The following is a 26551-nucleotide window of genomic DNA, read 5'->3' on the forward strand; positions in this document are numbered from 1 at the left end:
ATTATCTTGACTGCAGACTGTTGGCAGCTCCATCTTTTCCTTTATTCAAGCAGATTCCACCCACTTTGAGTACCGCATTCACGCCAAGTAGGTTTCACAAAGGCAGATGCTGAACTAGGGAAAAGAGTACATTCATATCAGAATACTGTCAGGTATTTTAGATTGACAAGAAAGCAGAATTTAAAATAAGGGGGCAGCCATTCATATTTGAAGTGCACAACAGGTTGCAAGCATAAATTAAATACGGGAGTCCCACCTGTACATTCAGTTACCCACCAGCATCCAAAATGCAGACAGACAAACCTCAACTGCAATATGACATTTTATTTCCTTCATGGAATTGTCATTAGCTTGCTTCATTAAGCCATCTAAAATAACAAGCTATTTTGTACATCTTCTGTTCGCTAGCTTTTCAAGTGCACTACCATGGAAAGTTATAATTTTTTCCAAAGACTTTTAAAGTTTGATTTACATAAAGATGGCCTGGAAAAGAATAATATTCAAGAACGTATTACATTTAATTCCTGTTGTTATTGACACAATATTAAAGTTGAAAGATTCTGGAGTTTCTACTGAATTTTCATTGAGCAAGGACATGATTTTGCAAAAAAGGGATCCCTGTTTCTATCACTGTTAGAATTTAAGGTCTTTGAAGGATGTGTTCCACAAAGATTTCGTATTTTCCTCTATTTCTTCACAGTGAATTAAAACACAAAAAATCCCAAACCCAAATGAAAAACCCCACACATGACCTTACTGGTATCATCATATCTCTCAGGCAATTTATAATTGGTTGCTTCTTTTAGAGATAGAGTCAAAGAAGTTATTTGCTAATCTAAAAAAACCCTCCTATATTATCTTTCATTACAAAAAGCAGCATATACTACTTCGTTATTTTTTTAAGTTTTAAAATAGGAATTTTTAAGTAATGCAAGGAAGCCAACACTTACACTAGTCTGTATCCATGTCGCATTGAACTTTTCGCATATTAAAAATAAGCCTTCTAAAATTTTCTTCCAAATTCCTTCCCTCCCTTAAACTTCTGTGACAACCTCTCACTGACCTATAATGTTCCCTTAGACTAAAAATGGAGGAAGCTCTCCAATCTATTGCTAATAGGAAACAACATAGTACAAGATTGCTTCAGAGAATTCTCAGAATTCTTCTTTGCAAACAAGTATGGAAATTCCCCACGGAACACTGTATGGTGTGGATTCCAAAGCATCAGGAATCTGTAGGTGAAAGACCTGAAGTAATTCAGAATCTTCATTACATCCTAGTTGATCTAACTTCAAGTCACATTTGATAGAAGTTTGAAGATATTGTCAAGACTACCAGTATTGTAAGATTACTGGTCACTCAAGAGACAAGTCAGAGTACAAGTTAAAAAAAAACCTGTAACATCAGATATGTGAGCACCTCAGCCCAATGAACCACAGTGTGACACTATATGCACAGTCAATGCCTTACCAAATTCTGTTAAATACAAAGTAGTTTATCTCCTGGATTAGTAGAGCAAAAAGGCAGCCATTTTCCTCTAGATGGTTCTGTGGACAGAAAACATCAAAGGTACAAGCAGGAAAAGTATTATCTTGATCTGCTTATAAAAGCAGAAGGCATTACTGTCACTTTTACCGCACTTAATACTTATTTTCAGAACATGCTTCCTCTCTCCTGTTAAATCATAAAACTGCTTTCAAAAGGCAGTGGAAATTAAGGGAGGGGAAAAAAAAAAAATCAGAAAAGTTATGAGATTATGATTCAAACATTTTATTACTGAGTATTGGTAATTCACTTCAAGTTACCTCTACAGGATATACAGTGATACATCTTACTGAAATTCTAATCCAAAGATTGCTTTTAAAATTATGATTTCTTCTTTCAAAGACTAACAAAAATATAGTTTGATCCTCACCAAAACCCAATGCAACATTTCCATTTCAGTGTTGATTATACTGCATAATCATTCTTCCATTGGGAACAACTATTTTTCACATTTTATGAATGTAACACTGACTCCTTCTACACATCCACTGGGAACTGGGTTTTGAGCTGGGTTTTTTCAATAGTCTGAGTTCTGTTCCTTTAAGAGTTTGCCTTCCCCTTTGTTAAGCTTAGTTGATCTGCTTAATGATGGATTTAACAAAGCAGGACATATAAATCTAGTCATGAATACCTGTTTCTTAATTACTGAAGACATTAGGAATAGGACAGAAATCTTCTCTGTGGGATGGTATAGACGTGGAAAAAGGAATCCCTATGTTGCAATATCTTCAAACTTCTATCAAATGTGACTTGAAGTTAGATCAACTAGGATGTAATGAAGATTCTGAATTACTTCAGGTCTTTCACCTACAGATTCCTGATGCTTTGGAATCCGCACCGTGGCGCTCCTGGTTTTCACTGAAGAACAGCAATATGAAAACACAAGTAACCCTCAGCTTCGTTGATCTCTGTCTCCCGCCCGCCTTTTTGGAAACTAAGTCTATAGCTACAGATTCACTTGCAGAAGCATTTACAAAGAGATGGTACTCAACCTGCAAGTTATGCCCTAAAAGGAAAATTCTTCTGACAGCTTATCCCATAAACTACATTTCAGAAGCCCCATTTCCTATTATTATTATTACTAATTCTAAAGCTTCTCTAGCTTTTATAACTATGTTTGTTTTTCAGATTTTTCAAGAACTAAAGGCAGACCCTGCTGACATCTGTTGGTTCCCACATACAATGGCTGTTTACTTTGCTTTATATAGTCTACACAGACATCCAACAGCATACTCCCAATCCAAAATCCTGATTACCATTTTGTGGTAAAGGATGTTTGAAGACAAAAGAAAAGAGCAAGTCCAAACATTTCAGAGGTACTATAAGGGAGCCAACTCCTGATCTATGTGTTATATTTCACATACTGAAAGTCCAGATTTAAAAATCTGATCACATACATCCCTCAAAAAAAAAACCCAAAACCAACCCAACTTTTTTCCCCTCAAAAAAGAATAAATGAGTAAACCCTTTGTTTTATATAGCTGGGCTTTCTGGGACAACTCCGCTAACCCTAGTTGAATTTGTTTGGCCAACTCACATCTACAAATATATTCTGGTTGTCAACTGTGATCAACTTTACTTAAAGCCCAGTTCTCTCCAGAATAAAACTTGAGTTATTTCAAGTCTAGATCTGGCTTTTCCTATGTTTTGTCCTATTTAACTTCGAAGTATCAGACTGCATACCCTTTTAAGTAGGGTGGGACCCTGCAAACACGTATAGGGAAACCTGTGAAAGACAAGAAATATTTCCAATAGCTTTTTGGTTTAACTAGGTAAAAGGAAGTTTAGAAGACCCCTTAACCTCAAAATAGACAACCAAAACCCCTCCATTTTTTGTAGAAGACTCCTCAGATGCATACTGAAAACTGAGTCTTTTCTCTTGTGATAACTGTGGTGAAGTTACCATAATCTTAAGACCTGCTTTGTTCAAGTAGCGTTGTCTACCAAACCAGCATGTCACCATATTAACAATTAGCACTACTTATATTCTATTACAAAACAGAGAAGTTTAAAGGAAGAAAGAAAAAAACCCCCACAACTCTCTCCAGTATAGTCTTAAGAAGACCTTAATCAAGGTCCCTTTTAGCCTTTGGGAGATGGATCATATTTATTTCTTCTTAGCTAGGATAGGTCTTGCACGGCACAGTGACTCAGAATGGGAAAGAACTAAACCAAAGCAAGCAAGTTACCCTGTTGCTGTCAAAGACAGACTATTCTACAATCTCCTACTGAACAGTTATTTCATTTTTAAATACAACATTGAGAATCATCTTGCAAATAGAGACAAAGAACAACATTTCTGGAGATGCTAAAATACTTCCGATTCTGCTAAAATACTAACCAGTATTCCTATCCCTTTAAAATACTCGAGAGATGAATTTTTTTTTCCCCATGGAGCCTTCTAGCTTCTGGTGTCACTACTGCTCCCATAGAGAACAGATGTGGGATTAACTTGAGTGTGTTTAGAAGTTTTAGACACGCTGTTTTTCTTGAAGGTTGACCTCGGATTTCCAAGAAAAACTGGGAAAGCTACTGAATGCTCATTGCTTGCCTTTTTGGGTGAAATCCTTGGGTATAGCTATCAGAGAGCTGCGAGGATTAATAATAAGCAGGGAGTTAGTAACCCTTCCATTCATTGTTGCCTTTTTAAATTACAGGGTTCATGCTCACACTGACAGAAGCAGCATTTAAACATGAAAATCTGTCAAGTTCTTAACAACACAGCTCACCTCATTCATAAAGTAGTAGCTGTTTCATATTTTCCCACAACAAAAGGAAAACAGCTTCCAACTGTGAAGCCTGGTTTCAGCAGCTGTCAGTAGCAATAGGTGATGAATTAGTCATTACCAGAAGACAGGAAGAATAATATCTTGCTTCGGTGCTGTCTTTAGAAAAAGACCTACTAAATTGCTTGCTTAAGGGGAAAGGTCAGAGTTCAAACAAACTTATAACTACTACTGTGCCTTCATTTCCTGAGGCTTGTATCTACATAGACTGTAAGGCCAGAGCTCAGGGTCTCCTCATCCCAGAGATCTAAATAAGTTAGATGGAAGTTCTTACTAAAAGGCTTACCCGACTAATCTCCCAGCCAGTGTAAGGTCCTTCCCATTCACATGTATTGCACGCAGTTACAGATGCTCATTAACAGAAGACATTTCTCTTTGCCTGTTATTAGGGACGGAACTGGATATCCATGCTGAGTGTGCCAGAATTTAGAGTCAAAAAGAGTCTGTCACCTCATGTCTACAAACATCAGTTATCCCAGATTTGGGCTGCAGGGGTTACTTCCTTCAGCAGCAGAATATGAAATTCCTTGACCCTATTTGTCAGACAGACCAGAAGGTCTTACTGATACAAGGCTAGAGTTGCAAGGGAACCCGAGCCCTGCTTTTAATAGAATTTTCAGAATTGTCTTTCAGTGGACAATTTTGGATGCTGTCAAGCCTCTAAAGGGGACAATACCAGAGAACCTGACATTCAGAACATCAACCCCCCTGCTCTTACAAGCTTCTTTGGTTAACATGCTTGGTAAGGTTATTGAGCACTTTTAACAAGGAAAATACTCATATCTTTAAGTTTGTCAAAATTAATGATTTGGCATATTGAAGACTGCAAATTAGCTTGAGGGCAGGGAAGACTGAGAAAGCTTTTGTTGCAGATAAGCCACTATAAATCAGCAAACTGAGCAGACAAAAAACGGTAATAATAGACATTCAGCATCTCTCAAATGACATGCCCTATTCAGGACTTTTTTGTTCTGCATTAAATAAACTTAAGTAGGCTTCATTGAAGTCTGTCAGCTTCTTTCTCTAGTCAGTGTAAAAAAACATCTTGCTTTTTGTATCCTTGTACTTTGTACTTTTTGAGACTTGAAAGTGTTTTAATTAAAAAAGCAACCCTAAATATTAGTGGAATAAACTGACACATTTTAAGCAAAGGTTGAGACCTGTCCTTTGAAACCATATATCCTTATCTTGATCCAAGAACCACTTATTGCAAGTCTGAGGCAGTACAGCTTAAAAAAGGGCTGAATAAATTTTATGTTCATGTAAGGCATTCTGTGAGATTTAGATAATCACACCTGCGTATGTAAGGTTGCTGATGGAACAAATTAAGCTATAATCTTTGTAATCAGATATATTCATGATGATTCATTCTGCCTCCTTTTAAAACAAAAGCTTACAGCTCCAGTGGTGGTGCGAGTATCTTGTTTGCATGGGGGTAAATGCCACTAAAGCATGGCCTCCTAAAAGAGCGGCGTATTCGGAGAAGAATACTCGGGTGCAGCGGACTGCAGTCACATGAGGCAGCCGGCTTTACTTCCAGCTGTTTACTGCCAACAGCTTGGGCTTACTTAAAAAAAAAAAAAGCAATAAACCAACAAACCAAACAATCACCACCTGACATAAACAACACACTGATACTAAATCAACTTAGAAGTACATGGCTAGGTAGTTAAAAGAAAGGATTTGTTTTACAGTCCCGTATCAGTCCCATATCTTCCCTCTACATTATCTCTCACTATACCAGAACACGTAGTTCCCTAAACTGCTTTAACAACAAGCACAGTTAGGAAGTGAACCTACTTTTGGCAAAATAAGTCAATAATGTATAGCACCTGGCATTCAAGTCAGAATACTTTGTGAAGATTAGGAGTGAGGAAAATATTCTCTTTTGAGCTCCTACTCCCCATTCGTACATATCTCTAATATTTAGTTAATGGGAATTAAACAGATATCACAAGTTTAATTAGCTTTGCTGTAGCTATGAGAAGAAACTAATTTCACAGTTGCATGGGGGAAATGCATCTGTGCAGTACAATGGTTTCAGTACAGTGCGTATTTTCTTACCTGCAAACACCGCAGAATACACCATTGTTCAGCGCATGCAGAATTTCTAGGGGGAAATTAGTAGAGCAAGTAACCTCACTGCCCTAGCTAATCTATGGACATCCTCTCCTTTCTAATCCGCGGAAACCTAACCTTAGAACTACTCATTACCAGGGAGAAGAGAACAAATCCCCTTAACCCTTTTCTTGCATAAAAAGCCTACTTTAAGTTGTTTCTCACTTAAGTAGTTTCTTATTCTCAGCAACTTTCCCAGTCAATAGGACACTCATCTCTTAGGGTCTGTCTTCAGCTACCATGCCTGCAATTACAATGAGAATCTGTAATACTGTAACATTGATCTTCTGTTGTTGGTTACAGGATTTCTGCTGCAGCACAAGAAATATCCAGCTTTCAATTTAAGGAAAAAAAGAGGGGGGGGAGAGGGGAAGGGGAAGATGAGAAAAAAGTAATTACCATGAAGCCATATAGCCAGAGAAGTCCTGCAGGTTAACTCATCTCTTTGTTAGCTACAGAAATACACAGATCAAAGCTGGTCTGTAGTGATTTCCTAATGCATCATCACAGCCCACGTAGGCTGTAAAGTGGAATCTGTGTCAGAAGCACATTTAATCCTCGGATTCTCTTCAGCTAATAACTGAGCTATATATCAGAAAGACCAAAAATAATCCAGCCCAGGCTGTCTGCTTCCATTAATCAGCAAGCTAAATTCATATGCGATATCACTACTTTTTATAAGAGGTTGTGTGTATACACACACACATATGTAAAGGCAAATGTATTCTTTGTTTTTTTAGTTCTCAACTTTGCATCACTCAGTGAATGAAGTTAAACATTTGAAGTTGCTATGTATTTGGTAGATACACCTCCTTCGTGAAAGGCAGAAAGATTATGCAAAAACTTCCCATCTCTAGTTACATTCTCAGTTTAAGGCACAGAATCAGTGCAGGAGTAAGGTCATATGAAACAAAGCTTTTTGCAGTCAAAGCTTAAGATTAAAATCGCTGCTTTCTTCTGAAACATCTGAAGACAACACACTCTGACCCTGAAAACAGTTACAGAGGGAAAAAAAAGAAAAAAAAAATCAAACCTGTTTTTAATGATTACACTCCTACAAAAGGTGAAATAAATCCTGAATTCAGATCTTTGCAGATGAAAATTATTGCCATTGATTTACGCAGTTGTTCAGCATAGCTCCTTTTCAAAGAGCAGTTCTGCTCCTACAGGTTTCAGTTAAATATTTTTTGTACATTGAGTTCTAAGAGATGATTGCATGGAAAGACTGCATCTAGCACAAAAGATTAAGTGTTCAAATTTCTGCCTTATACTTCATTATACTCTCCACCCTTAGTTGTGTATCTTCCCCATCCCCCACTTCTCATATTCACTTCTTCTTATAGCTTCCCTTTTATTCATATTATTGTTTCTCTCTTCTCTAATTATTCAGTATAATTTAAAAATAAGATTAAGCTAACAAAAAACTGTTTGCAAACATTTAGTCTATTATCTCTACAGTCTGTTGCAAGTATAACAAGTACAACAATAGTTTTAAACATAATCTTGCCAGAATTACTCTCTCCCTTTCTCTGTTAAAACTAAAAATAATTTCAGAAAGACCAATTATCTTTACTTTATTATGAAAATTGCTACATTACAGTCACTGTTCAAAACAGTATTTTGACATATGGTTTCTTTCCATTTAGGTGCCAATACACAAGTCATGATACTATTTCAAAAATACAATTAGCATTATCTATGGTAGTTTGACATAGCTTAAGCCATTATAACATTTTATAATCTATTCCTCCCTCCCCCTGTTTTGAGTCAGCCACGGTAAAGAACAGCACCTACAATACCCAAATTATCCACAAGTGTTATTCGTATAAATAAAGTTAACCATAAACCACAGAAGCGCACACACACACACATCCCCCAGGGAAATGACTTGTTCTCTACATGTTCAAAAATGCAAGAAGGTTAGCTTTTTTTCACTCTGACACATAAGTCAACAGGTGAAAGTCTCAAACTTAATCATTGTCAGCTTGTTCAAGAACACATTCCCATTCTCCCATCACATGGGCTTCCAGAGAAAGTGTTGTCCTCAGGTATTTAATTCAGTGCCAAAATTTCAAGTGGTCAGTGCCTTTTATTTATTTCATAAACAGAAAGAATGGTGAATGCCTTTATATTTATAATTCTGGTAAACAGGGAAGCCCATAATAGTGTGATTATTTCCACAATAGCTCATTAATACTGCATTCAGCAATTCTGTTCAACACATACGCCTCAAAACCTTTACAGCCAAACACACTATAGGTTACCCATTATAAATATTAACATATTTCTATTTTTTAAATAAACAAACATAATAGCTTAATTCAGGAAGACTGAATGGTTCTGTGGTGGAATTCATTCTCTTTAAACGTCTCTGTTGACAAACCAGGAATAATAAAAACAAACCCACTGCTTTAGAAGCCATGCAGTCCAGACTTTCACATGTACTCTAAGTAGATGGCATGCCTTTTTGCAGCATTGTTAATTGAAAAGGACTAAATAATCTTTCTTTAGAATAGGAAATTATTTCTTCTTGGCAAGTACTTGACAAACCAAGTCTCTAGCTTCATCATCACTTCATAGATTGTCTCTGGCTGCAGTTTTCCAATCTTAAAACTGAAAGTTCAGAAGAAACAACTGAATATTTTCATCTGTAACAACAGAACTGTAAGAGAGTATTTTCTAAGTGCCATTTCAGGGAAGAAAGTGGGTATTAGTGATGTTCCACTGAGCAGATTATCCCACAGAGCCAGGTGGTAAATGATGGTCTAGGTAAGCTTTTCATGTTGAATCTGGTAGTAACATGCCTGAATTAAAACAAAGTTCAGTTTAGCATACATACCAGTTCTCAGCAAGCTGATAAAGCATCATACACAAAAAGGTGGTTGTTTTTTTTTCTATCCAAGAGAACAGAGGACTAGGCTTTCTACAAGCAGTGATGATACAGTGACACTCAACACATGAGAATCTTCTGATATGTGAACTAGCAAAAACAACAACTGGAGATTTTAAGTTACAAATTATGTCCAACTCTTAATCAAGCAAGATAGCATGATTTGGGATTCTGAATACTTCCAGAGCTCCCAGCTTTGCCAAGATAAAGTACATTTTTTTTCCTCACAAGTCTTTCTTTGCCCTTTGACAGAAGGACCCAAAAAAGAACATATTTTCTTACAGGCAAGGACACAGGGATTAAGCATTTCAAAAGCACTCAGACTGAAAAGCAAAGGTTTCTACCATTGGAACTGGCCCGCTGCTTGATAGCTATTCACTCCTTAATGCTGGTTCAAATATGCATTGGGTCAGCCATGACCAGAAATTTAATATAAATGTCTCAGACAACACTTGCACTCATGGAAAATAAGATTCTGCTTCTACTACATAGATTCTTCTGTAAATTTTAACCAACTTTAACCTTCCCTCTTTGCAGCACTACACAAATAATAGCTATGAAAAAACCTCTGCACCCAACTATTTCCAGTTTGCACAGACAGAAAATACAATCATGTTCACCTAGCAGCTCAGCTTAAGATTTTTATTTAAGTTTCAGGTTAACAGACTCCCTCCAAAACAACCCCACAAAAAAGCTCCACACAGCTGAACTGTCACAAGACCCACTTGTTTGAACAGTTTTGAGGTACCAAAACAACCTATTTCCATTATGGAGGTCCTAGTGTACAATAGGACATTCATCAAAACAGGTTCTCTCCCTTTTTCCATACATAAAAAGAGAAGAATATTAAATAGAATGTGGAGAGTGACAAGATTTTTTTTCCCCCCCCCAAAATTGAATTCCTGAAGCATCTTGATGTAATGTTAGACTTAAACATTATTGGAATAGCTAACCTCCAAAGCAGCACTTCATTCCAATTTTTATAAAGGGAATAAGGTTTGTTATGTTGCAGGGGAACGACAAGCTACAGGTGAGCATTCAGAACAGTCAATAGCAGCCAATATTACATTTGAATAAAGTACATTTGCACATTGCATCATTTTATTAGCAGTACCTGCAATTGTTAGGTTATCCTAAGCTCTAGGTTAAGTTCCCTTGCTCATCTTAACTAAAAACTTCAATAAAAATGTCAAAATAGTTACAAGCTAATGTTCATACAATTGTCCTAAGCAGATCATCATTGCTCAAAGCTCATTAATTTCCAAAGAAAGCTTTTAATAACCCTGAATAATTTTCATACCTTCAAGGTAGTGAACATGATGCCTTGCTCCCCATGCTGCAGATAAGGATCCATCAGGTCTTCGATTAAGTGCACCTCAGACCCCAAATTCCTTATCCTGTCACATGGGGGAGAGAGAAAGAGAATAGGTGAACGAAAGATACCATTATAATGTTTTTACTTTTTGTTTTACTTTTGGTGTGCAAAAACCATGCTTTTCCCTAACCTCATTCTGAGGTCACAGCCATTTCACAGTTAACTGTTTTCAGGCCAAAACAAACAGCCAAAATGGAAAATTTACTAAGTTACAAAAAGCTAGCAAGTAGTCCTGTAATAAGAAGCAGGAGTGTTTAATACAGGTAAAAGTACTCATACTGCCTATGCCCAGCACCAATGCCGCTCTTAGTGCCTACCTGGCTCGTAGCACCACATAGAGAAAAACAGGAAATAAGTCATCCATGGACCACAGAAAATCTTCCTGAAGAGTCTCAAGTACATTCTGAGAGATCTCTTCAAAAGTCTGCTGGATCACCTTCAACTTGTCAGCTGGGGTAAATGTGGTACTGTTTGAAGAGCAAGAGCAGAACAGAGTAACAATAAGAAATTACATACCTGCATCTAAATTAGGAAGACAATTTGCTAGCTAGCATGCCCCCGTGCCCAAGAAGATAAGCCAGATCATTCACACCCCAACAGCCATGGCTGCCAAGGCTGTGTAGTACCACAGGCTATAATTACTGGATCAAGGCACATACTCTGTGAGACTGTCTTCACAGTTTTAAGATGTTTTAATATAGTGGTAAAGGGGGAAAAATTCCTTTCTAACACACTTCTAATTTCTACTTATATTCTTACAGCAGAATTCCTTATGTCAGCTAACAGACACAGAAAAGCTCCTCGTTTTGCCATAACTGTTTAAAAATTCACATGTATATTTGATTCGACATCCTTACGCTTTTGATTCTAAATGGTGTCCTATGGACACATCTCAGTTGCATCTATGAGGCTATACTTCATTCCCCATTGGGAAAATTTGCTAACATTTTTAGTAGGAACTCTGAAACTTCCTGAAGACGTCTCTTACAGGGGTGAACAAAGAAAAGGTGACAGGTAAAGGATCACAATGAAGTAAACTAGATACTACTATAGCAAGAACAGTAAAATACTAAAAGACGAATTTCAGAGATTTACCTGATTTGCTGTAAACATTCAACTGCAGAGGCAAAGCAGGCATCTTTTGTATTTGATGATACCTGTGTAATCATGAGAAGATTTATCATCCAGGTTTAACAACTCCACTCTTCAGCAGCAGCAGCAAAGCAGCGTATCATGCAACACTGACATAAAAGACTTTTTTTTTCAGTTTTCCAGTGCAAAGAAAGGGGAATGTGCCTGGACGCCTAAGTCATCCGGGAAATCTGCCTATATATAATTTGTATGAGTTTCATTTAAAAGTCAGAAAAGCCTGTACTGAATTCCTTGGTATGTTACGAGAATCAGTGATGGTTTTGGATATGTTCCAGGTCAAGTAAGACTGAGAATCATTAAATCTTAACAGTTAACAATCAAGAGGGAACGGTAAGACTGGACAGGTTGAAACCTAGAAAAGTCACAGCAGTCAATAATCAAGAGACTCAGGTTTGGAGCAAACAGAAAAGAAAAATATAAATGCTAGCTCTTAATATGCAACTGAGCCTAAGTCTTTCTGAACGGAGCAGGTAGAGAATGGATGGATGCAAAAAGACCTAGAGAAATTCGCAGAAATGAGGAAACTGGCCAGAGGAGAGAAGCAGATAAACGTGATGTCTTGGCTAAAAACATCCTGTTTAATTGAAGGAATAACCCAGCAGATAAGGTAAATGGCTGCAGAGAGCATCATATACCGCATAATTCAGAGAAGACACATGCCACATAGTTCTTTTCACAGTGGAGGGGCTCTACTCTATAACCAAAAAAATTCAGAAGTGTGAAGGATTCAGAAAACTGGTAAGAATTTTGCCCAGTACCTAAAAACATAGAAGATCTAAAGTAACTCAAGAAACATGTTATTGCTGTATTTTGTAACATTTAAAGTCTGAGTGGAGGTTTGCATCATGTGCATCTTCAACTTCACCATTTGGGAAAAAAGGGGACTTACTGTCTTGCTGGGAACCCATAGCCTCAGGGGTGGGCTTCAGCAGCAGCTTTGGTTATTATTACAAACTTGTAACACTCAATCTCTATCAAGGAATATCAGCTCGTCTGTGGGCAGCAACTACTGTGATGAAAGCCATGCTTCTGATTATTACAGACTTTGCACAAACCACAGTTATAAACAGGGAAGAGGTGATCTGAAGGCAGGAGTAGCTAAATGACTATAAGAAATTGAAAGTTTCAAATAAAAGTATACTGATTCATAAACAGACATGATTTAAAGTATACTGTAAACATTCAAATTGTTCAAAGTTATGATTATTAAACCACTCTTACTGGAGCACAGAGATTGAGTACTACACCATTACCATCTAAGACCAGTGTTCAGCCACTTTCAGCAAGATGATTGAAAATAAAAACTATACAATTCTTCTCCTAATCAGAAAGTATACAATGGTGTAACTCTCTTAATCAAGCAGATTGAAAATCTCCTTGGTAGACTTTTATTCTCACACTTTCATAATTGGAGACCAAGCAAATGTCTTCCTGAATTAGAATCCATTACAGAATAAGAGTGTAATTGACAAAGCTGTCTGACAGCTATTGTAAGAAATAACTAATGTAGCTTTTAAGTAGCAGACAAATTTTAAGGAAACAAGATAGCATAGCATCTCTTAAGCAAAAAGCCTGGTCAAAAACTCTTTGACCACTTTTTCATGATCTCAGCTTCTTGAAAGAAGCAGTGGGCAAAGCATACTGTAAGTCAAGGGCCAACGAACATACCTTTCTACTCTCTCCAAAGATGGATACTGTTCCTGGCCAAAATTTCCTGCAAGAAACCCAACATAGTCTATTGAGAGAGCATAGTCTTAAAGTATTTTTCACCTTATGAAGTCATCGTGTTGTTCTATGAGATACAACAGCTCTTTCTACAGGATCAACTACATCTAGCACAAATAGCTGGAAAATAGCCTAATTTGAAATGCCTCGCTCTGGTTTCATAGTGATGCCAATCTTTTTTTCCTCCCCCTCGCCCCCCGCCTTTTGGAAGAGCGAAGTTTCGATTCACTCTCTCAACCATACTAACTAGCTTGAAGATATGTTTAGACGCATTTTAGTCAAAGAAAAAACAACTAAAAAAGCCCCTATTGTCTAAAGTGCTTATCTAATTACATGCCATAATATTTTTCTAAGTTCTGTTTCATTGTTGAAGCATACTTACGCTTGCACTCCAAGAAAACTTAGAAGAGCCACATCAGTTTGTTTGTTGAGACGCAAAACACATTCCCAGTAAATATCTTCCTCACGCTCGTTGTCTAAGGCATACAACATAAATAGAGGAGGATAGAGTCGTGGTAGTAATACAGGGAGCAGCAAGCCAAAACTGGTTACCACATAGCTGTTAAAAAAAAAAAAAAAAAAAAAAAGAGCGGGGTGGTTTGAAGAGGAAGACATTTTAAAAAGCTAATATCTATAAAAATTGAATGCAAAATAAATCATTGGAACAAATCTTTCATTTCGTATGAGCCTATTCTATGAGGGATAAGAATAATAAAATAAGTACAGATAAGTACAAATCCATCAAATAGTATCTGTGCTAGGAAGTACTTATAGGAGTATTTTTCCTTTACAGTCCACATACAGGTGGGTTTGGGGCCCGGGCAGTGGTTGTGGTTTATGTGTTTTAAATAGAACATTGGCTTTCTTCCTCGTATAATGTAAAAGCTGAATACTGTACTATATTATAGTTCAAGTTTTACCTGTATCTTTGTGCTAATCCTTTAGCCCCCATTCTGAGCCACTCTGCTGACAGCTGAACTTTACCTTCAAAGCACAAGCTAGAAAATAGGCTAAAACCCATTAAGTTACCCAACCTAGCTCCACACACTCATGCTCCAGGCTTCATAAAGTCAGCAGTTGCTTGGCATCAAGCTGCAATCCTAATAGGGAAAGCCTACTCAAAGTGCCTACTCATACCATCTGCACAGGTCATTGGAGCCTTTCTCAGAAGGCTACCTCTACTGATCCCTCTTCCTTGTTTTGACCACACCTGAGGCTGCTGTGGACAGGTCAACGATGGACTCAGGGGTGAGCTCCATGAGACTGGCTATTTGCAATGCAGTGAACGTGCACTGGACCTGCATTACCCCCAGTGCTCATAGCCCAAACAGTTTTCTGAAGCCCAAGCCTGAACTTGTTTACCCACAACAGACAAAAGCAAGTTTGGGCTTAAGTAAAGAACCATTGCATGGAACAGAGATGAAAATGCAACCATCATGTAGAAGTTTGCTTATCAGAATCTGTCATCAGAACTAAAGGAAAAAAAAAAAAATCTGCTGATATCCGTCAGTTAAATATGTGCTTATCTTTCTCCCCCCCACCCCACGAAAAAACTGCAAACAGAAATAAAATGAAGCCTTCCTTAGTTCAGGTTTTTTTCCTTTATGTACCCCGGCTCAGGAGATTCTGATCTGGAGTCAGATTTTCCACTGCAAAATGATCGCCTTCCCTTTGTCTCTGTTGCCAGAAATGGAATTGTGCTGCCCTCTTCCGGAAGATCAGGAAACAAGAACCTAAATGGCAATACACATAATAAAGTATGATTTCATTTCATGAAGTTTCTACAAATCACAGCATTAGAAGGCAAAATTGGAGAGGAAAGAAGTGTCAGCTGAAATAATACATGGCGGACTAAGACAGCATAGCTGACAGATGTACAGTTCCATCTACCTGGAAGAAAATTTATGTAGGCCAACCCCTCCAATGCCAGAGATACCTTTCCTACCTTGACAACACTTCCCTCCAGACAAGGCTTCCACTGGCCAATAATTTGGAGTATTTCTGCTTTCAGATTGGCAGGACCCAATTAAAGCTGTAACTGCTCTCAAGAATCTAAGCAAACACTTCATAGGAACATTGCTCATCCATGTTGGTAAGAAGTTCCATGGAATACACTGCGAGTCCACATCCTCACTGTTCTTCTATACCCTTTTAAGACTGTCTTTTCACAGCATGGATATCCAGAGACACTAAATTGGAAATCCTCATTCAAGATGAGCTCCCTACAGCCATATTTTAAAGCACAATGTAGGATGTAATACATTGTAGGGAAGATTTTAATTTTTCTATTTTGACAGACTATTCAAGGCTCCTTAAAAAGGTTAAGGAAATACAAGCACCCCCAAAACAGAGTAAAGATACTGGCACACTTGGACTGCATAAACACTAGACCGCTTCAGTGCATTAGACATCTTTAACTAATTCAGCAGTAGTTTGACTTGAAAATTAGAGTCTCATTACCTAACCAATTGGAAGATGCGTTTGAGGTAGGACTTTATCTCTCTTACAGCCTCCTGCAGTAATCGTCGATTAGCTCCTACTCCAACATAGGTCATTCTGTAGACAGCAACTAGTGTTTCCACCAGCTTGCCCAATGGATGGAGAGGAGTATCACAAGCCTGAGGTGAAAGATATTAATTGGCCAGTCACATAAGTCAATGCCAGACAAACAAAAAAAAAAAAAAAAAAGGAATTCAAGAGAGATGTGTCAGAGATTCAACAACAGGCTTTGAAAAAAAAAAAAAATTACAAATACATCAAAAAGCGAGCTATAGTTAATAAATTGTGATTTGGATTATAAAATTTATGTATTAGCTGAATACAGCTCACAGAGGAGTCAAGACAGTACAAGAGCTTGTGCTACTACTTGGGAAAGTCATCTGTCCAGTACTATTAAAATTAACAGGCAACAATTAGGAAGGATTTCTAGATGCTTTGCTGGGATCCAATGCATAAGAATTAAAACAGTAACTGAGCAGAAACTGACTTCAAGGCAGTAGCCATTAGGTATATAATGATTTTAGTCTTAGTCATGGATTTTAATTCAATAAATTAGGAAGTTAGGAGCAAACATGAATGTGTGCAACTCGAATCCTGTGTTCAGTTTTGGGCCCCTCACTACAAGAAGGACATTGAGGTGCTGGAGCGTGTCCAGAGAAGGGCAACGAAGCTGGTGAAGGGCCTGGAGCACAAGTCTGATGAGGAGAGGCTGAGGGAACCGTGGCTGTTTAGCCTGGAGAAGAGGAGGCTGAGGGGAGACCTCATCGCGCTCTACAACTACCTGAAAGGAGGTTGTAGCGAGGTGGGGGTTGGTCTCTTCTGCCAGTAACTAGCGATAGGACGAGAGGAAATGGCCTCAAGTTGCGCCAAGGGAGGTTTAGACTGGACATTAGGAAAAACTTCTTCACTGAAAGAGTGGTCAGGCCTTGGAACAGGGAAGTGGTAGAGTCACCATCCCTGGAAGTATTTAAAAGACGTGTAGATGAGGCGCTTAGGGACATGGTTTAGTGGGCATGGTGGTGTTGGGTTGACGGTTGGACTCGATGATCTTAGAGGTCTTTTCCAACCTTAATGATTCTATGAATACAACATGGATTACAAGAGCACAAATATGGAAGGAATTAAGGAAAGCTATTACAAAGTGAGCTTGACATCATGCCTTACCAACAAGCTATGTGAGCATTTGAGAGTCACAATACCTTTATCAAATATTTTTTTATATTTTCATATTTTTCCAGGGTGAAGGCACCAATGTGTTGTGGAATGAACTCCAAACTTTCCAGTGTCTGAGTATGTGAGCGGCTCAATAATTCTGGGCTGCAGTTATAAAAAGGACAAAGACATTTTACAGATTATTTAATTAGACATACAGGAGGAAAAAAACCTGAAGCTAACAACTGAACTAATTCTAAACATCAGTATGTCCCCAAAAGAGCTTATAGTGCAGAATATCAAGAGTTCTGATTTTGTTTAGGATTTGTTGTTGTTGTTTTAACTGAACTTCTACAGTTAAGACTTTCTAGTCTAGAGTAGAGCGTGATTCCAGTTTCTTTCTCAATACTTTCTTCATTTTGCTGACTACATTCTCTAGAAACCAACCTGTCTTTGTGTTGCCGTCGGTTGGTGGTCAGGGCCACTGCAATGTTGTCCCAAGCCTTCCATCTGTCCCCCTGGCCCGGGCTCTCACAACCAAGCTGGTTCCAGCATTCTTCAAATACTGCCTTCCATTTCTCATCAGGAGGCACTGCCAGGATCCCGAGTTTCCGCCTAATAAAATGACCAGTTAGTCTGTTAAAATCAAACAGTCATGAAACAACACATTCAGCTATGAAAACCTATGGCTACTGTCAATCTAGTACCTCATACTACTTTACCAAAAGCTGATATCCTTAACAGTCTCTACTTATCACTAAGAATAAACCTCGAACCTACTATTTAATTGACGTCTTGACTTTCAACACCTTTTAAAGAGAACTTACAAAAAGGTTTTTTTTTCCTTGCTAACTAACATACATTAATCCATGTAACATATTATAATGTTACAAGATTAAAATGTTTTTAATACCTACAGGTGGTAACAACTATGAACCTTATTACATTAGACAAGTAGTCTTACTCTTTCTCGTAGTCTTCCAGGAAACAGTTTGTTTAAACACAAAAAGGACTGTTTTGATTTCCAAGAAAACAGGACATACTGCACTTAACTGGGCTTATCTTCACCACTGGTATTCATTCAGAAGGCTCAGGACACATTCATGTAGCAAAGACATAGTACAAAATTGTCCCAAATATCTCGCTATCCTGGAATGTACAAATAGCATAGCTACACAGACAAATACCAAGAATGGACATATGGCTTCTGCCCCTGAAGTAGTATCTACATACAATGTTGCATGACATGTTAGGGATGTGCTGGTAGAGAGCAAAACCAGCTCAGGCATCTTTTCACTGACAGCCAATGCTCAGGGATCCTCTATAGCCAAAGGAAAACCAAGAACTGTTGTTCTCCCTATATAGAGAGAGATATAGATATCTCAGGCGTATAACAAAATGTAGGGCTTTGAAAAGCTTTCATAAAGCAAATAAATGCTATCAGGGATAACAGTTCTATCTTGATTTAAATCAATATCAGAAATCGTCAGACATGATTAATCGTCATTAATATTTTTCCACCACGTTTGAGATGAGAACTAGCAACACTGGTATTTTTCCCCAGGCTTCCAGTTTCACAAAGCAGAAAACGTAGGCTCTAAGCCTTTTCACAGATTATACCAGAAGATTTTCAACTTCAAGAGAGCCTGAAAAGGGTAGATGAAACCCTTATTTCACAAGAAATCTTCACAAACATGTACATACATTTATTCATAGACTCCCTACTGGGGTAAAAAGCAGACAGCTGCTAAGGTTGCAAGTGTTCAGTTCATCAGGGAGGCATGCTTAACTTTGCATCCTGTTGTAGGTGTCAGCACTGTCAAAAGAAATTACCAGTGAACGCTTCAGGAAGCATACTGAGAAGTAATCTAGGTAAAAACATTAGAGTTGTGTTTTCCGTTTTAATCTGAAATTTGAGAGTATGCCTCAAAGATATTGAATACTGTACAACAATTACTACTACTGTAAACCAGTATATAGTGCTAACAAATACTGAAATTTCACCAACTCTTTAAATTTACTTAAATTTCTTCTACACAAAGATATTTCAGTTATTACTTAAATAAAAACAAATGTGTTTTTTTCCCCAGAGATAATTAAGAAAATTGACCTAGTGCATCTGCTATAAATAGGGTTATATGGATACTTTTCAAAATTATCTTTGCCAAGATGTTAAAATGCTCTTTTGCAATTCAGCAGATTTGCCACTATTTTCTTATGCAATGTTTGGAAAAGGTGTAGTAACTAGCTAATTCTGTCCAAATGTACCCCCACTGGCATTATTAAATGACACATTAAATGAATTAATTACCAACAGAATAATTGGCAGAAGGCAGAGAGGTCTGTGATTGACTTAATTGCTCAGATCACTTAGTCTTTCTCAGTACCTCAAAAGTCATCAGCAGCTGTGAACTCAGGTTTTAATAGTCAGTTCAGATATAAATAAAAAAAAAATTCTGAGACTTCTACAGGACAGTAGCAACATGTCGGCTATCCTGTAATTTCATGCTATTACTTGTGTATTCAAGTAGGAATTAAAGCAAGAACAGCTATAAAGAAGATTTTTATCTTATTTTATTTCCTAAGCAGGAGGGAAGAGCAATGAAAAAGGAAAAACATTTTCAAAATCTCACTGTTTCTTTGGAAAAAGTATTTTTAACTGGCCTTTCAAAACAGACAATAGTTATGTTCCAAAGTATTACTGAACCATATGAGAAATTATTTCTTATTCAACACTCACAATGCTTTAGGTTTGTCCTTCTCATTCTCATACAAGCTAGGTTTGAAGTAGGTTCCTGTGATTTTTATCCCAGATCCCCATTCTCCACTGAAGAGACCTTCAATATAATCTCCGTTTGGCAAGGTCAGTGTTCCCTTGAGAGAAGATAATAAAAAAATTTAACTGAAATCCATTGGGAACCAAATTACAAGGAAAGAGACGGGTTTTTTTAGATGGTGACAGTTTACAAGTGACAACTGTAATACCAACCTTTCCACTCAGAGTCCAGTTATCTGAAAATTCCCCTTCGTAGACTGTATCATCCTCAGAAAGCAGAATTCCAGTCCCCTATAAAGAGAATCATAAGGAACACAAAGCAGTAATTATAACAGAAGGCCAGACCATAGATCTAAAGATACACTGAAAAACCTGTTACTAATTCCTAGCAAATGATTTTTTCTAAAAGCGGTTTCTTAGGTAGTCCTAGGTGAAACAGAGCAGGGATTATAAAGACAGTTTAAAAAGCCAGGACAATAGAAGGTTAGAAGAACAGACGGTTCTACACAGCCTAACATACACTCATCTACCCCAGAAAGCTACCACACTTAGAGGAAAAGCTACTATAGCAGAGTCAGGTGTTCAACTCACCATCATTTTGTTGGTGCTGAAGGCTCCTTCATAATACAGTCCAAACTGAGTAACCACAACACCATTGCCTTGGCAAAGATCATCTTGCCACATTCCCATATACTTTTCTCCTCTGAAAAAAAATGAAGTATGAAGAATACAGTCTAAATAGGACATTTATATCCCTTCTTTGGCTTTACTGTGATATTTGACCATTACAGAAACCATTAGAAAAGTCATACAGCACTTGATTCAGGTCTGTCAATCTAGTTTCACTAGCTTCATGGAAATAAAGACTCTTTTTGATAGAAATAAACTGTAATGAACTTCCTTTCACAATTTACATTACAAATTGGCCACATCCAAGCAAACTGTTCCTGATCATCTGAAACAATGCTGAAGCCCAGTTAAGCCCAATTCCTATCCAAAGGAACCTGAGCAGTAGCTAGAGCACATAAGAAACAGGGAAACTTGTTAGCTGATCTGGATCAGCTTTATCTAAGAGTTAAGTTGCATATGAAACGGGATCTTCGGCTTCATCAGGCATCTACCTGATGTATTTAACAGTTATTTAGAAAAGACGCAAGAAGCTTATTTTAGGGATTTTTTTTTTTTTTTCCAAAGCTTTTTATTTCTTTACCTAAACTCAGATGACTCAAATTGAGAGGATAATAAATGAAAGAAACCAAGCTGTTCTACTTGGGGGACAGGAGGGAGACCTACAAAATCATACATGACATTTTGAAAATATGAGTGTGCAAAAATTGTAAGGAAACAGATCACATTTAGAAAGTTTCTGGACAATAGCCTAACAAAGGTCATGCCGTAAAAAAAAAAAACTATTAGACAATTAAAGATTGCTCACAAGTAAACATCAGCCTCTCTCAGACTACTATTTAAAATACTTTTTTGTGAGTGTAAGTCCACAGAGGTCAGGCTAGAGTGTTTGAAACTAAGTGCAAGTCCCAAATATTTTGAAACAATCTATTTTTCCAGTTGTTCTGAAAAATAACATGATGTTTTCACCACACAAGTAATTAAAAAAAAATTAACTTGTCAAGGACTTTTTTGTTTGCTTTTAAAGGGAAACTAGTGATTGATTTAATAGAACTCTGCTTATTACAGGGCATTTTCCTTCTAGTATCCAGGAAAAATTACGGTCATAGTAAAGAGAGCAAGCCCAGCCATTAATCTAAATTCAGGGGTATCTTCCAGCTGATTGGACCCATAACCTAGCAGGATGCTGGTCTGATTCATCACTCCAGCTACAGGGGTCTCTGTTGCGTGAAGGCTTCTTGAAGAGACAGATGCAGCATACTCAGTTACCAGGATGGAAACATAACAGAGTAGAAGTCCCACTTGCTCAAATGACTGGTTTGCAATAACGACAGCAAGTTATAAGAGTGTCTGCAGCTATTCCTTATTTGTCTGGGCTGAAGAATAGAAGTGAAGAAAATGAATCCTTAAGGCCACAAACATACGCACATATCCTTCCCTGAGACTAGAAAGAAAACTACCATACGGGCAGCTCACTCGTGTAAAAAAGACATGCACTACTACTGCTACTAACAGATCAATTTTTGCAGTTGTATGTCATGCCAGTGTTTAAGGATTTGTGGAACTGAAACATTACCTTGTGATATCATCAAAAACTCCATAACCACTTTTCTTATCCATTGTCCACTGTCCAATGAACATACTGGGAGAGGAAGAGGTCAGCTTCCCACTGCGTAGCAGACCATGCCCATGACGCATGTTATCCTGAAAACACCCTTCATACACCTCACCAGTAGCATAGCTATAATGAAAAAGAGAGTAAGATTCCTATAATCTACTTTTCTGTTGGGGCGGGGAGGGTTGTTGGTTTTGGGTTTTTGGTTGGTTTTTTTGTTAGTTCCACCCCCTGAACAGATCAACCCTCTCTTTTTCCTTCTAGGAATTACATTACAGCCACACCAAGTAGGAACTATAGTGAAACTGTATTTGGGATAAAAGTGAGCCTTTAATATAAGTCTTTGCTTTGCTGTTTTAAAGCCACTCTCTCCCCAACAAGCAAGGCCATTAGAGGTTATATTTATCTCTCAGAAGAAAGAATCCTCTATTATTGAAAGGTGGTAGCAACGTTAGCATAGATATTAATAACAGAACACTGTACAAGTACGCATTGTGAGCAATCTACCAAAAGCAAAGCAGAAAATAAGCCAAGCTAACTACAATCACAAGTCTGAAATGCAACAAGAAAGCTACATACAGAGGCTTGGTAAGCAGTGTGCCAGAATATCAGCCCTGCTCTCCCTTCTGCAATGACAGCAACCCAAGTGCTACACGTTACCTGTAGACTCCATGCCCACACATTTTGCCTTCCTTCCAGTACCCGACGTAATGGTCATCCTTATTCAATGCTTTGTTTGGCACTCTGTATTCACCATACCTGTCAATGCACAGAAATGGAACACAAGCAGCTGTAATGCTAACACATTTCATTAAAAACAGGAACACGTACATATCACAGATCCATTCTAAAATCAAGATGCTCTGTATCTATTCTATGATATCATTTTTAGCGCATCTCTTCAACTACAGCAGTTACAGATTTTTTTTTTTATCATTTTTTTAAAAAGAAAGCTGGGATTCCAGCATCACTAGGTCAGTTTAGTCCATACTGCTTTTCTCATGTTTGATTGTGGCACGTTGTAAGTATTTCCCTCTCTACCACACTGCAGCATTTTTCTCAGCTTTCTAAAGGCCACGAGTCTTCTCACATCCTAAGACTGCTTCTACCTTTGTTGTCTTCTTCAGGTCTTGATAATTCAAGCACATCTTTATTCCAGAGAAAGATTAGAAAATATATTGCTACAGAGAATATTTAAAAAAAAAAAAAAGGTGCTAGCTTCCAATTACACTCAATGGCCCAGAATTGTTCACAATTTCAGTATGCCTGAAAAGAATGAGACACAACTTTTATTTATTTTAATCTTCTGAGGAGATTAAAATCCAGTTATGAAGATTCTCCTGAGAGCATGTCTACACCAACAAGACATTACTATTGTTAAGTGTTGAGACTATAGCATGCATGCTGAAATACAAATATATGCATTTGATAATCCTAGCAATTACAGCTAAATACCAATCCATTTATTTCTGGTGGGGATTTGTTTGCAATATTTCCATCTCCAACAACCCTAAAATCCCCAGAGTTAGTTACACTTACTGTTAGTTACAAATGACCAAAGCTCTAATCTGGTTTTATAGTTTGACATTACACCAATAGCTAAGGTGCATTTTAAAAAGCTGTCTGCAGCCAGACCACATTTCAATTTCCCCTCCAACTCAATACTTTGAAAATACACCTGGAAGCCAATAGGACTCCTCATATATTTTTGTCCTGCCCAGTATAGACATGTCTGCTCACAAGATTCATATAAAAATGCCTTTGGAAAGAAGTTAACCTCTTAACCTCAATAGTGCCCTAAGCAGATTCTTAGCAATGAAATCCATAGATTAATTCAAAGCTGTGTAATAAATTATTAAGTTACTTTCCAGTGGTCTTATTTGTTTCCTCAGACAACTTGATAGTCTAGGACCTCCGTTCATCCTATTTTCAAACTCCTCTGTACTAGTTACCTTAATCATCAGGATCACATACTCTCATTACTTTTGTTTTCATCACCCAAACCCTGAAATCTAGATTCAAGATTTTGCTGTCTCCTTCCTGAATTATTAAACCCTTGCTCTACCAGAAATACAGCAAGGAAAACATTAGAGAAGATGCATCACTACATTTTATGAAAAGCATTGCATTTTCTAGAAGAATTAAAAAAACAATACCAGAACTTTTGAAAGAATATTGCAACACAAAAAGTTAAGTTACCTATACAGCAGAAAGTTGACTGCAGACTTTTCAATTGGCTTGCTCTGCTTAGGAGTCTATGCTCACCCACCCATTCTTTCTCCTCAGCTGTTTTCCCATTTCCTCCCTCCATCCTACAGCTGATTACCCCAATTAGTTTCAGTTTTTATGAAAAAGCAAGTTTTTAATCCCACAGTTGCAGAGTCTGTTGTGAAGACAACTAGCATACCTCTGGATAAATGAGAGATTATCTATATATCAACATATAGATATATCTTGTTGACATACATAACCCTGAGTCAGTAATTCACTGCAAAACCTTTAATTAAAAGGTTTTTGTTATTATCTCCTACAACAAAAGGTATTTCTTGCCCTCTGGCTCCACAAATAGTGAGAGAATCTTACCCATCCTCCAGCCCAGTCCGGAAAGTCCCAGAGTACATTCTTCCATCTGCCCACTTTAGGATCCCTCTGGAAAAAATACAAAGCCATACACCTGTATAAGATAATCAGTTCACTTCGCACTTCCCAAATAACTTCTGTGAGTAAGCCTACTTCTTGGTACAGCAACCATCTCATTTTGTTTTCAACTGTTACGTTCAAATGCTTTTACCTGCCATGGGGTTTTCCTGAAAGCCATCTCCCATCATAAACAGCATCCTTAAATCGAGGGTCCTTATAGAAGGTATATTTGGCACTGCGAGAAATAGGAGGTTCCTGTCTCGGCACATTCCCACCAGCTCCATATAGAATTAAGTCAGAAGTCCCTCTAAGGGCCTGATCCACTGCTTGGCTTATTGCCCTCAGCCACTTGGTCTGAAACAGAAAGTGTTTCATCACAGAATTTAGCTAACAACTGTCTTTGCGTTGAATCTCACCTTTACAGCAACTACAATAATCTCCTTTGCACTCCTCAGAGTAGTGTTGTAAATTGAAGCACTGCTACAGTCAAGCACAGTGTCCAGTCAACCTGCATACCAAGGTGTAAGAAGACTTCATTCTTGATGAACACTTAGGCAATACTTCTTCCTATTTGATTTCACAGTAGGAAAGAAAAACTCATTCATATCACTGAAGCCATGCAAAATTTGTAGATATGCCTACCTTTTCCTGTGGTGTTGAAGAAACAAGAACAAACTGTTCTTCTGGTGTTGTAATCTTCAATCCATTCCTACAGGAGGGGGGAAAAAAGTATTTTAACCTAGTGAAGTTTCATCCTGAAAAAGGCAAGGTTTCTTAGAACATGAACATTGTATCTTCCCTCCCCCACTCCAGCTAGCATTCACTTTAATATTAAGTCAGCAGTGAAAAGAAGCAGCAGGAAAGACTACTCACTTTCCTCTTGACTACCTTATTCTTTCTGATGTTTATACAACTTTTTTTTTTTTAAGACACAGAAATACAGTAAGTTTTCTGAAACAAGAAAAGAGGGGTGGACATGATTGCACCGAGCCTATTCCGCTCCTAGTTCACAATAATTGGTTACAAAATGCTCATCCTCCCTCCCAAGATATCTGACTATTTCAGCATCACAAGCAAGAATACTCACACATTACCAGCTTCTTCTGAAAGAGCTTCTACCCACAGTGTGGACAAGGGAAAAATATGGTGCGTTGAGAACTGTAGGCAAGGAGAAGGAGAAGGGAAACTTCACCGGGTACTGATCCATTACCCCTGCCCCATGCTTTTTCTGAACAGTTTTTTTCCTTTCTTTAAGGACTAGGGAAAACTGAGCATTACAGGCTCCTTATATGCACCTTGCTCCGAGAAACAGCCCACAAAACCCATGCCAGCCACAGGGCAACAGCAATCAAACAAAAAAAACCCAAACACAGTACATAATTTCAAATTTATTTGTAAACATGAAAAAAAAAAAATCACTTTTAAGTGTTCAAGCAACATTGCAGTGAATTGTGCAAAAACTTATCTTCGCTATATGAAAAATATGTCATGTTGTTTGAAGCAAAGAAAAGGTTTTCTTCCTGGATACAAGCTGGCTTACCTGAGCATGTACCAGAGCATCATTAAAGAGGATGAACCAGTTTACAGAGAATCTTCCAGCGTGCTGTAGGGACAACCCCCGATTGCTGCTTTCACAGATTAAACGACGCTC

General features: G+C 37.8%; 2 protein-coding genes across 2 annotated transcripts in view; both read right to left on the reverse strand.

Annotated features, from left to right (window-relative positions):
* The window catches only part of MPP4 (membrane protein, palmitoylated 4 (MAGUK p55 subfamily member 4)), a 28774-nt gene extending 22354 nt beyond the window's left edge, over nt 1-6420 (reverse strand). The window contains exons 1-2 of the mRNA XM_009574190.1: nt 6396-6420; nt 2357-2551 (exon numbers count right to left, since the gene is read on the reverse strand). Coding sequence (XP_009572485.1) covers nt 2357-2551; nt 6396-6420 — 220 coding nt within the window. The remainder of the gene's footprint in view (nt 1-2356; nt 2552-6395) is intronic.
* Nucleotides 6421-8570: 2150 nt separating this feature from the next.
* ALS2 (amyotrophic lateral sclerosis 2 (juvenile)) overlaps nt 8571-26551 on the reverse strand; it is a gene marked incomplete at its 5' end in the record, with an annotated part of 34467 nt that continues 16486 nt past the window's right edge. Inside the window, 20 exons of the mRNA XM_009574191.1 lie at nt 8571-9253; nt 10640-10736; nt 11032-11181; nt 11810-11871; nt 13535-13580; nt 13974-14150; nt 15202-15324; nt 16052-16209; nt 17290-17407; nt 17690-17857; nt 19983-20116; nt 20232-20309; nt 20610-20721; nt 22222-22386; nt 22921-23019; nt 24844-24909; nt 25052-25254; nt 25543-25609; nt 25988-26058; nt 26441-26551. The exon at nt 26441-26551 is cut by the window's right edge and continues 42 nt beyond it. Coding sequence (XP_009572486.1) covers nt 9215-9253; nt 10640-10736; nt 11032-11181; nt 11810-11871; nt 13535-13580; nt 13974-14150; nt 15202-15324; nt 16052-16209; nt 17290-17407; nt 17690-17857; nt 19983-20116; nt 20232-20309; nt 20610-20721; nt 22222-22386; nt 22921-23019; nt 24844-24909; nt 25052-25254; nt 25543-25609; nt 25988-26058; nt 26441-26551 — 2244 coding nt within the window. The remainder of the gene's footprint in view (nt 9254-10639; nt 10737-11031; nt 11182-11809; nt 11872-13534; nt 13581-13973; nt 14151-15201; nt 15325-16051; nt 16210-17289; nt 17408-17689; nt 17858-19982; nt 20117-20231; nt 20310-20609; nt 20722-22221; nt 22387-22920; nt 23020-24843; nt 24910-25051; nt 25255-25542; nt 25610-25987; nt 26059-26440) is intronic.

The sequence above is a fragment of the Fulmarus glacialis genome, unplaced genomic scaffold (genome assembly GCF_000690835.1).
Source record: "Fulmarus glacialis isolate BGI_N327 unplaced genomic scaffold, ASM69083v1 scaffold7403, whole genome shotgun sequence".
In the NCBI taxonomy this organism is placed as follows: domain Eukaryota; kingdom Metazoa; phylum Chordata; class Aves; order Procellariiformes; family Procellariidae; genus Fulmarus; species Fulmarus glacialis.